The sequence below is a fragment of the Cylas formicarius genome, unplaced genomic scaffold (assembly GCF_029955315.1).
Source record: "Cylas formicarius isolate icCylForm1 unplaced genomic scaffold, icCylForm1.1 PGA_scaffold_3__17_contigs__length_32017465, whole genome shotgun sequence".
Taxonomy (NCBI): domain Eukaryota; kingdom Metazoa; phylum Arthropoda; class Insecta; order Coleoptera; family Brentidae; genus Cylas; species Cylas formicarius.
This window is the reverse complement of record NW_026844326.1, coordinates 7,972,133-7,984,589: the sequence shown is the minus strand read 5'-3', so window position 1 is coordinate 7,984,589 and position 12,457 is coordinate 7,972,133. Positions and strand designations below refer to the sequence as shown.

General features: G+C 32.6%; 1 protein-coding gene across 4 annotated transcripts in view; it reads left to right on the top strand.

Annotated features, from left to right (window-relative positions):
• The window catches only part of LOC132699437 (protein drumstick), a 53,864-nt gene extending 42,982 nt beyond the window's left edge, over positions 1 to 10,882 (top strand). For 2 of the 4 annotated variants that reach the window (XM_060666141.1, XM_060666142.1), the window contains exons 2-3: positions 406 to 875; positions 9,765 to 10,882. In XM_060666141.1, coding sequence (XP_060522124.1) covers positions 655 to 875; positions 9,765 to 9,819 — 276 coding nt within the window. In that variant the 5' untranslated portion in view covers positions 406 to 654 and the 3' untranslated portion in view covers positions 9,820 to 10,882. Of the gene's footprint in view, positions 1 to 405; positions 876 to 9,487; positions 9,573 to 9,764 lie in introns of all 4 variants that reach the window. The other 2 variants (XR_009618507.1, XM_060666143.1) reach the window with 2 other exon arrangements.
• Positions 10,883 to 12,457: the final 1,575 nt, after the last annotated feature.

The following is a 12,457-nucleotide window of genomic DNA, read 5'->3' as shown; positions in this document are numbered from 1 at the left end:
GAAGAACATGACCACTCCTCAAAAACTTAAGAACATGGTTCTCTATAACCACAACGCGCTTATTTAGAGCAGCCCTGAACAAACTCGTAATAGTCGTTGAAAAATCGCATATTAAAACTTTTGAAATTTTTTTTGCGTTTTATTTGCTCTTCTTTTTGAATGCTGTCTAAATTTCGTCTAACTTCGCTATAAGAATCACGCATTATAATATTCTCTATTCTCTCTTTCACTTTTAATTATTCTAAATTGCAAAGTAAGTCACAGTCATTCAGAAAGATTAATACTAATTTAAGAACTAGCTAGGCAAATCGTAAAGGTCAAAAGTTACATCCAACAAGTTTTTTTTCGTTCCGTGATATAATCGAGGAATCGATCGTATTAACATAAAAACTTCTATTGTTTCAGGCAGCAAGGCGGTAAATCTCGAAGAGGAATCCCTCTGGGACTGAACCGCTGACTCACAGACGCGTATAAGTTCTGATAGAAATCTTCAGTTTCCGGATCCGGTCTCATCGCAAATATTTCGACTACTCATCCGTCGTCAGGATCTAGGACGCAGTTCGTAATTAGAGAAACTTTTAATCGGGGAAAAGCCGAGATTAAAAAAAGGTTTTTTGTTACGCAGCCCGATAGTTAAAGATAAAAACGGTGAAAATGTTCGCCATAATGCAGCTAGATAACGACGTGTCGAGAGATCAGTTCCGTAGAAAGATGCGTGCGAAGTGCGAGTTTGTGTGCAAGTATTGCCAGAGGAGGTTCACCAAGCCTTACAACCTCATGATACACGAGAGGACCCACAAAAGTCCCGAGCTCACTTTCAGCTGCGAGGTATGTGGCAAAAGTTTTAAGAGGCAGGACAACCTGAAACAACATAGGTAAGATTGTGGTTCTTAATGCGATGACGATTCCTTTTTAATTGAACCAAAAATTATTCCGTACGTTGCGTGGACCTAATTTCACGTAAACTCAGAGAAAGAAGAGGTTCTTGAGAGAGAACTTGTTTCATAATATAATATTGCACAACTGTCCCCAATATCGTTATAAATTAAATTGCGTTTCATAATACGGTTGAATTTAAAACTTCACCTTATCAACCAGGCCTGTTTCATTGTTTCTCTTGTAGCATATGCCAAGTTGCACAATGGGATTCGATGAATTAACGCACATAAGCTCAGAAGCCTCTAAAGGTCTTTATAAAATAAATCTTTATGAATTCGTGGTAATCCAATTGTCTTTATTTTGTTTTTTTTTTTCTTTCATTATGCTTTGCATTATAAGTACAATTTTATTTTGAAATAATGTTTGTAGGAACCCGACACAATACACAACTTTGTTTTGGATTTATTCTAGTGTTTAAGGATTGAATTGCACAATTTTTGAACGTTTTATACTAGAGGTGAAAAATAGTAAATATGTTTCCATACTGGAAAATTGCAATTTTTGTCCGTGGGTCCGTTCAAAATTTTCGATAACGCATTTCATTTCTTGAGGTTTTACTTATAAGAACATTGATATCCATCTATTTGTACTTGTTGTACCATACTAAATGTGAAATCAAGTTTAATTAAATACTAAATTAATTCTTTATGACAACATTAATCGAAACCGAATATGAAAAACTGTGAATAGTCCATTGTCTCAGAATATCTTGGGAAAAGCTGAACAAGCTTCTGCTACACGTGTAAGTTTGTAGTTATGGGAAAGAAAATGATATTGTAGGTACATATGTAATTGGAAAAGACAATTCTTCTTGTACCTCGTGTGTGGCTGCCCTGTGGCTATATTCTTTTATTAGCGCCAGAAATGAATTTGTTTTCCTCTGAATAATAGAATATATTTTCTACATAGACATTATGATGGAACTTATATTTTTAAGTAACGTGTGATAGTATATTTTCGAGTTTCAGTGTTATTTATTTGTCATTGACCGATCTGTTATGGGGAAACTACAGTCATTTTGGGAACATTATAAATATGTGTAGTGTCCTACTGCTAAACCTTGCCGTTTTCAAGATATTTAATATTTTCATTTGCACACCAAATAATATACGGACATACATTTTCAATATGGGAAATGGTTTGTAATTTCCATTAATAATTATACAGGTCCATGCAAAAAATAAAACTTCGTCTTGGATTAATTTAAAATTTAATTTTAATTAAAATTTGTGTTTATTATAAGACGACAACTTATCTCAGAACCTGTAAACAACATCAAAAATGTAAAAAGAATTTTTGGATTCACTTATAACTTTAAAACATGCATTAATTTTTTTTTTTTAATAGAACCCTATCGCATATTATTAATTCCTCTGATAATATTGAACATATTTCAAACCTGTTATGTATTGTTATTGATTTGCTTGTGGGGTAAGGGATCAATTTTAGTGGTCTGACTTAACATTTTTAAAATTAATAAATACAGGATGGTCAAAAACTTACATTAACAATTTGTTCGAAGTGATTTTAATTCAAAATAATTTTTAGAGTTTGGCATTGTAAAAATGACATACCAAAAAGATGACGACGAAAAATGGCAGAATATGTCAATCGAACACTATAGAAAAGCACTTACTGTTAACTGTCTGTCTGTTATTATTAATTGCCCATTACAAAAACTTTTTGATCTGTTTAATTTCAAAGGATGGAAGAAATTTTGTCAAAATCATTTTGACAATTCTTAAATAAAACCCGGATATGCAAAAACCCACAAAAAACAGTGTTTAAAAAATAACATAACATTTTTTGAAAATGTAATTTCTTAGCTTCAATACTGAGCGTTTATTGTTTGGAAAAAAAGTAGTGACTATAGTATTTTAATAAAAACAAATCGAAATAACAATAGGACAATTGATAAATCACAAAAATTGATTAAGTTAGGTAGCAAAAAACTCACAGTTAGCCAAATAAAAATAAAACAAAATAGAATATTTACAATCCATAACTTTTTGAAATAGGTAACCTTAAAGAAAATCACAAGATTTTTTAATGCTAAATGCCATTATAACACTAGAGTACTTCCATGTGAAATAAATGACTTTTAACGGCTTTTTCATATAAATTGTTAATGTTTACATTTAAAATATTAATAAAGAGTACTCTTTTACAATAAAGCCAGCTCCAAATATACAGTATGTTCACGGAAAGTGAAGGATACGGAAAATAAGTCATTCTTTATAAAAGTTGTCTTAAAAAGGATGCCTGAAGTTTTGGTTAGTTTATTTTATACAGGGTGTGAAAAGAATACAAAAATATTCAATTTTGTATAGAGTGAAGTGGTCTGTTTTTACCGCTTTAAATTCCAAAATAACATTACATCAAAAATTTCAAATTTTAAAATTTTCATTTAAAATCAAATTATTTTCATCTAATTCACTTGATAATTGCTACTTTAATATATATAAAACACGTTGACTTTAGAACAGAGAATATTTATCGAACCATTTTTTCACTTCTGCAGCATAATCCGCCACATATTTGCCTTGCCTGATAAATATATTTCCAGCATATGAACATAAGAGTGTCCGTTATACGTGTTAACAAGTAAGTACCTTATTATTCCATAATACGAATTGGTGTAGCAAATATTTACTTTTTTGAATTATTGAAGGTGGTTTGCAATTATAAACACTGGATTGTCGTTACTTCATCATATCACATGCTAAGAAGCCACCAGGTCATTTGTACGAAAGTTTGATTCGTCTGAGAACATTATTAGCAAGTCAAAGTTTACTGTGTTATTGAGAATTTTATTGCAGCCTTACAAACAAATATCCTAGCACGGTCAAGGTTAAAAAGTCGATTTTCTTTTGCTTTAAGATATATTTCTTTTTGTTGTGCTCATTTTCTTAAGGAGAGCATAGGGTTTTCATTAACTGATAGCAAAATTAATTATTTTCTTAATCTCCTCTACATCAACTGAACTTCTGCATAATGGAATATTTGGATACTTTTCTTGAAACTTTTCACTGACGTAGTTATAAGAATTTTCGGTCTCCGTAATTTTGGATTATAAATATTCTCTGCTCTAAAGTTAACATTAATATTTTGGCAAATACATCACAAGTATAAAAGGTGCAATCAAATAAAATACGTCATATTTGAAAACGTTTTGGTTTTATTTACAACAAAACAAAACAAAATTTCTGTTTAGAAAAGGCCAGTTTACTCTAGCAAATTTGTAATTTTTTCGTACCCTATATAAAGAAGAACAATCTACAGGCATTGCTTTTAAAGCAAACAAGAATTTCTTTTTTCCAGATCTTTCACTTTTTAGTATATTTTTCCGATTTTTTCCTCCATCCGTGGAGGATTTGGAGTATATTTCTTTGTGGAAATTATGTCTAGAAAGTTCCATATTAGGTATACAAAATTCTGTATAGAAACAAATTCAAACATTCTGTATAGATAACAATAAGATATCTATACAGTGATATAAGTGAATCTAGACAACTTTTGTCTCCAAGTCTCTTTGATAGTTATACGTCTTTATAATTTAAAATGTTAAAATTTACAATGTTTCCATTGTCGGCTCATTCGGCATCTATTTCTGGATTAGCACTTGTAATACCATGCGGATCTACGCGTAGTAATTTATTCATCGCCAAAAATTTTATGAAGACAACCAAACACGACGGTAATTTATCGGCAATAAATATTTAAATTAGCACGCCCCCTTGGTGTCTGTAAAAACAAAAACTTACAAAATCTGATACCGCGTAGGCGTCCGGAATTAATAATGTCTAATTAATTTCCGAACACCTGCGTTTCTAGATAGTAGCGGAATTTAATGCGCCGATATCCAAATTTGAAACGGACCAGAACGTAAACTCGGTTTCACATAACCTCAATCGTTTCTGTTGAAATTTATTAACTACGCGTCGATGATTTCAGCCTGAATGATATTCCTCGATCGTGTTAATTTCATAACATAAATAACGGACTCAACGCGATGAATCATTTTACAGTTTTTACTGCTAGAAACACCTGCAGACTTAGAAATGCGCAAACCTTCACGATAAAATAACAAGTAGACGGTAGAAAAAACCAGTCTTCCACATAAAATCGACGCTGAAGGCGAATTGGAATTGACACTGAAATTATTGATGTAAACGAATCGTTCTTTATTTGATCGCAAAGCAGTGGAAAGTACACATTTAATGGTATGAAGAAATTTATGGTCACATCAACTGCGCTCATGTTTCGACCTTAAAGATTCCGACCTTCTTCTTCTTATATTTGGCATTGATTGTGTTCTTGTCCGATCCTGTTTTTCTGAAGCTGCAATCGTATTTGTAATGTGGACTGCTATCTATCTCTCTATCTTCCTGGTGGTCGGCTCGCTGGTATTGAATCCTTTGCCGTTCGGGCTAGACTGTGTTACATGCTGAGTTCACTCCCACCTTACGATATCCTATACCCTATAGAGGTATCCTATTTGATTGCTGGAGATTCAGTCTCTGAATGTTTTCCACGCTATCGCTCTCAGTGTTCTCATTTCTGTTGTTCTAAGTAACCTTTTTGTTTCTGCTGTGTCGGCTCTCGTTTCTATGGAGTATATCAGTATCGGGCTCTCACATAACTTATAAACTTTCCAATCCATTCTCATATTATTTGTTCTCCAAATAACATCTCCCGGATATCCTGATATATACTTTATTCGCCTGCTTCTGTACGCTTTTTTTTAGCCCTCTGTAGCAGGGTATTTCAATTTTCATTTATTCCAACCCGGACACTTGTTCTTTCATCATTAATTACGATTGTGATTCATCTGGGTTTCCTTGCTACTACTAAAGCTTTGGTCTTAGAAGTGTATGCATATTGTAGCTTTCGGCCACTGTTTTAAAGGTATCTGCCGGATGCTGCCTGTCTCAGATAGTGAACGATCATGATTTTTATTTGTTTTCTCCGTGTCCTACCTTTTTTTATGTCTCCTATGATTTTATATGTTATTAAATTGAATAAGAGTGGGATTAGGCGTTTTCCAGATTTTAATGTTAATTAATTTTCGATTTTTATTTTGTTATTGTTGTTATTATTAATAATCTTCACCATTCTGCTGGAGTAGGTTTCTTCTTTTAGTAGTTTTAGTGTTAATCTGACAGAACCAAAGGCTTTTGTCAATTCTGTAAAGCAGAGATATATTGAATTGCTTTCTCAGCGATTTGTCTGAATATGAAACTACCATCTATTGTTGACCTGTTTTATCAAAAGCATTTTTGTTCTTCACTAACTTTATATTGTTCAGAATTATTATCGGCGAATATCCCTATTAGTAATTTGAGTGTTGTGGTCAGTGGGTGATGGTACGGCATTTGCTAGGATTCTTCTTATTGCCTTTTTTAACAGTAGTATTTTGTTTTGAAATCCCAGTAAGACAACGTTTTGTTTTGAAGATCAGCCAGTAGGTCAGTCTGACATTTTTGGGTATTTTGATCGATGGAAATCTTAACTATAAAAATAACTGCGAGTTCTCACAATCACACTGAATCGTATTTTGCGATACGGAATAATACTATGGAGTTGGTCTAAACGATCGATTGAAGTTTGTTTATATTTGACCTAGATACTTATGCTTTTAAAAATAAAAATAACTTTATTCAAAATAAAGATATTCACTTTTTAACTTAACAGTAAAACAAAATTCATATACCTTTTGCCAAATACAAAAAAATTTCTAGATTACTCTATATACTGGAGCTGCAGCCATGACTCGCTTTCACGATAAGGTCAAATGTGGCTCTTTGACGACCTTTAAAATAAGTTTAAATCAATATCTCTTGAAAACACCCTTATATATTATAATCTTTTGATTATTTTGTAAGCAATGGATTTTTTATTGTCTCTATGCATTGTGTTTTTTTTACATTTACTATTTACTATCTAAATTGTACAAAATTTTGTTTTTGTATTATTGGTATTACTGTTTTTATACTACAGATTATTCTGAAAAATCAGGCGTAGTAACGCCTCTATAAACTCGTCTTTCTATTGTATGCCAATTGGTGTTACCCCAACATAACACCCATTCGAGGTGCTTTGGTCTTAAAATATGAAATATAGGAACCATAGTCGCAAAATATCTCAACTCTACTAAATAAACCTTAAATTGTCCACCCTGTAATTTTACAAGAGTGTGGTGTGGTGGTATCTATTGATAATGGTTCCCTAATCACACAATTTTCAATTCCAAAAGACAGTTGTTCCCCTGCATTTATTTATGGAAAACAGTTGAGTGATCTATAAGAAACATCCACTTCGTAGACAGAGTCAAAAGTCAAAGATAAGGCCTCCAAGGGACTAAATATATGTGATTCATAATTAGTACTACGCGGGTGTGTGTGAAAGTACGAGGCATTGTATTTTTCAGCCAGTGTAAGGATTGAGAAGTGAGATGTTCAGACAATTATAGAAATTGAAATTAAAACCAGAAATAACGTTAGTTTGGCACCTATTCTAGTGCTGATAGTGACGAACGAGGTTCTTTTTCTATTGCCGATAATTACCGACAAGTACAGCTTTTTACAGATTCCAATTCTAACGGGTGATTCAATAAGAGTTTCCAGATTACAATCTGAAATATTTTTGAAACGCCACTGTATTTGTTTATTATCATATGAGATTTCGAACCTCAAAACATAAACAAAATTAGTCATGGAGTAATATTCGACTGAACAAAGGGTAAAAATTGTGCAAGCCTATTATGAAAATGGTCGATCAAGAAAAATTGCATTTCGGGTTCTACGTGAATTTTTCGGCGAGCAAAATCGACCTTCTGAGAGGACAATTTGGAATGTGGTTCAAAAATTTCAGCAAACTGGATCTGTTCGCGAAAATGTAGCCGAAGATCCAAATACATCGGTTCGTCATCAATCGCAGCAAGTGGGCCTTACGTATTCAACCACACAGCGAGTTTTAACAAAAGACTTGCATCTACACCCATATAAAGTCCAAATAACTCAGAAGTTGAAACCTCGAGATCATCAACAGCGCCACGTGTTTGCAAAATGGATACGAGAACAAGGGGTTCATTATTCAATGAAAATCATCTTTAGCGATGAGGCATATTTTCGCGTTGGTGGATTTATAAACAAACACAATGCTCGTATTTGAGGATTAGAAAATCCAAGAAAAATTGTTCAAAAAGCAATACATCCTCAAAAAGTGACTGTTTGGTGCGGAGGAATAATTGGCCCTTTTCTTTTCGAGGATAATGCGGAGGACGCTGTTACGGTTAATGGTATTCGTTATCGAAACATGATATCTGATTTTTTCTGGGAGCAGTTGGACATTGAAGATTTATGGTTCCAACAGGATGGAGCCACTTGTCACACATCCAGAGAAACGATGCAATTGCTGCGGGACAAGTTTCCTGGTCGGATTATCTCACGTAACGGCGATATCAATTGGCCGCCGCGATCATGTGATCGTACTCCCCTAGATTTTTTTTATTTTGGGTATCTAAAAAGCAGAGTGTATAGAAATAAACCAAACACTATTCCAGAGCTGAAACAGGAGATTAGACGCGAAATAGCCGGAATAGAACCTGAATTGTGTCAAGAAGTGATAGGAAATTCCAATAAACCAATTACGTCGTGCCACGAGTCGCGGGGGTCATTTGAATGACATCATTTTTCATACCTAATTGTAATATACTAATCTAAAATGGCAAATAAAAATGTTTGTATATTTTTATATTCTTCCGAGTTTTTTTTATTATTTTAATGTGGAAACTCTTACTGAATCACCCTTTAGTTAACGATTTTGTTTTCTTTTGTTTGGAGTTTCTTTTAGCAAGCTGTAGGTAAAAATAATTTGACATAAATGCTAGTTGTATACGAAGTAACCAAGGAATTGATATTTTACGAATTAGATTTTTATTGATAGTTAATATGGAAAGTATTTTATAAATGCTACGGCACTGTACGCCATAATATCGATATTACACTTTTTAACACTCGAAAATGAACCTTTTGAGGCTGCGACGTCTTTTGTGATCGTCACCGATTAGTCACAGGATATTAAGCGGGCATATTTCTCGCACTGCCAAATCTGTATTTTGGACAGTAAATTTTCTCGAATATATTACCGTATAGAAGGGCGACAGACCTTAACCAATCAGTTTTATTGCTCTTAATGAATAGGTTTAAGACACAGTTCTCGAAAGATTGAAATCTAAATAAAGAAAAGTGAACCTAAAAATATACCTTGCCTTGTTGTGAAAAATTTTGTAACAATAAATTGTTATTTGTCGTTTTTTATTTTTTCATAAAATTATAATATGCATGGCATGAGTTCTTTTCTTTTAACCACTCACGCGTAAACATTTACGCAATGCCTTTCTACTAAAAATATTAACTTTTCCCGTTCTCCGTAGGTGGTTATTGAAAAACATTCACGCTATGTGCTATTGTAGTTTTAAGTGAGAAAAACAATTATACTAATTTGTATATACATATTTACTAATTATTATTACGTCCTATTTTAGATGTAATCAATGTATATGGCGATAAGGTGACTTCTGGTGGTGAAAAAAGGGCTGTAAATTGGGCTCTTCTTCTCTTATACGCAATGTAAGACACCTTTTTAACACTTATCGGTAATGTTACTAAAAATCTCTTGGACAACTAACACGTTTTTGTCTGCAATTTTAAATACACGTTATCGATTTATGTCTAAAGAGTAGCACTCACTGCATGAACAAGTTTCGATTCCCGTCTGCGTCAAGTTTCTCGTTCTAATCCCGATATATTTTTAATTTTTAGGACAATCCACTATCCATGCACCACAGCGGCGTACAGTTGTTTCGGTCGGTACTAAACCCACTAAACTCGACGGCAAAATCTTCAAAGCAGTATTTTACATTAACTTATTTGTTATTTGCGCCACATATGTATATATTTTACGTATTAGGTACTTATTTATGTCGATGAAAAATATTTTTTAATAACATTTCGAGGACAATTTCTGTCTAGTCTCAAAAATGTACTTTCCTTAACTCTTAAGGGGGAAAACGTTTTATTCTGGGAATAAAATTGTTTGACTTTTATTCGGCCATATTTTTAACTTTTTTACATTTTTTTTTACCAGCGATTTTCCGACTTTATATTCTTAATTCACAATCGTATATTTGGTTTTAAATTGACATAATTGATAAAATGTAATACCAAAACAATAAATTAAAACTTTGACTTGTAATTACGTATTAACAATAGAAAGTTGATTAATTATTACGTTTTAATTTTTGTGGCATTATTTTATTTGCTTCGGTCAAACCCTTGCCATTTGACAATGCCAGTTCTTATATAGAGTGGACCTGATTTTTGCAGAAAAACTGTTACAGTAGTTTAATTTAATTTTTGCAATAACTGGCCCTACTCAATAAAATTACTCGTAAATGTATTTGAAAAAATACTCTTCGCTAAAAAATGCCTTTTGAAGCTTCGCAACTTTAACTTTTTTTTATTGAACTGTTAAAAGTTTTCATTAAAAATTTGGTCCACCCTGTAGAAGTAATTTTAGGTTTGTGATTTATATATAGTTAACGCAATTTGCAAAGTGCAATTGATTTCTCTGTGCTCTAAGCGACGAAGAAACGAGCGACTTACAGGACGATTTTTATATCTGGTGCTTCATAATTTTACGAGTGTTTGACAAAGCTGTAACCTCCTAATTAGTTGGAATACTGCGAAGCTAACGAAAAAATAACGGCTATTATTGTATGTAATTTCGTGTATTTTTTTCATGGATTGCGTATCTTTTGCGGACTGCAAAAAATATGACAGTGCTTGTAGCGTTGAGTAGTAACCGACGCAATCTACTTATTATATTTTCGCTCTTTTCCCTAGTTCGATAATATTATTTATTAATTGTAGATGTTAAAAATTTCATTCGAATTATAGTATTATTTTAATGATGGTGTTTTATTATTCTATCCTTGCATCCTCGTAGGGTTTTTAGAACAACATTTCCCAACTAAGAGCTTCACAATCTAAATTGCAATATCGACTTTTACACAAATAAACCAGTGCTTTCTTCAAGATTACCAGCTTTTAATTACGCATTATGACCGCATTATTTCCTTTTTTTAATTTTTAAAAGTAAGGCCTAAAATGAGCATACGACATATCAGAATTCCAATTCCAATTCACCAATTGAATAATCTGAAAGATGGTGAATCTAAATTTAATAATTTAAGTGACCTTTCACGCTTTGGTTAAGTTTTACACAAGTTTCTAAGCTGGGTGTCGTTTAATGGTCATTAACAAACAATATTCGTCATACTTAAGGGTCACTTAAAATTGTCAGTTTAAAGTACGTTAAACTCAGGGAAAGCAACTGAATTGCACATGAAGTCAATCGAGCAATATCTGTTTGCTTATTGAGACGGCAAAGTAATACATTTCAATGCAGTTTTCTAAAAAATTGTTCTGATCGACGACTATCCTATTCCGACCGTACGAAGTTATGGTAGGTAACTATAAATATAGTGTTGTAAGTTAACCACTAATATGCCTCCAAATACTCTTTCTAAAAATTATGTGAAAAAAATGTAAATTTCCCAGACCTATGATTGAAAACCGAGTTTAATATGTCTCTATAATGTCATGTCATGAGATATCGGCCAAGATTTTACAAAAATAGGTCAATTTTATTATATAAGCAATACGTAATATATCACTGGACGATGTAAGTTTGCCAGACAGATTTAGGTAGGCTAGAATGATTATGTTATACAAGAAGGATGATGGTAAAATTATGGTATATCATCGACCTATTCAAGTTTTGTTCTTAAAATATTGGAAAAAATAATAATTCTGGAAACAGCGGATTTCTAAAATAGAAATAACATTCTTGCAGACTTTCAAAATGGTTTTACAAAATGCAGAAGCACTTAAACGCCTCTCCTATAATTTCCAGAAAAAATGATAAATGTTTTGGATTATTTATGGATCTTAGTAAAGTGCAGATCATCATGTTTTGATTATAGAGATGCATTTTTATAGTTTACGTCGTAAAGTTTCTGATGTGATTAAATCTTACCATTACAAATAGCTGCCGCTCCTAAATGTAGAACTGATGATAGACTTTACCTTAGGCGTCCTACAAGGATCTGTTCTCAGACCGTTGTTGTTCTTAATCTACATAACTCGGTAGACCTGGAAAGCGTTTGCGAATTATAATTAATATTCATGATGTGATTCTTCGGTGGAGGCTGCTTGCAATAAACTTCAATCAATGCTAGAGGTTTTTAGCCATGACAGGACGTGATTGCATTTTTTTTTTCGTTTTTTATGTGGATTTGAAATTTGATTTTTTGCTACTAGTTTTGTGCATGCCTGCTTTTAAGAGAAAATATGTTTTGAAATAATCATAATACGTTGAAAGCAAGCGATAGGTATCATATCACCTAAATTTGTGGGTTATCAATTTGACAAATTAACGTTATTCGTTAGTA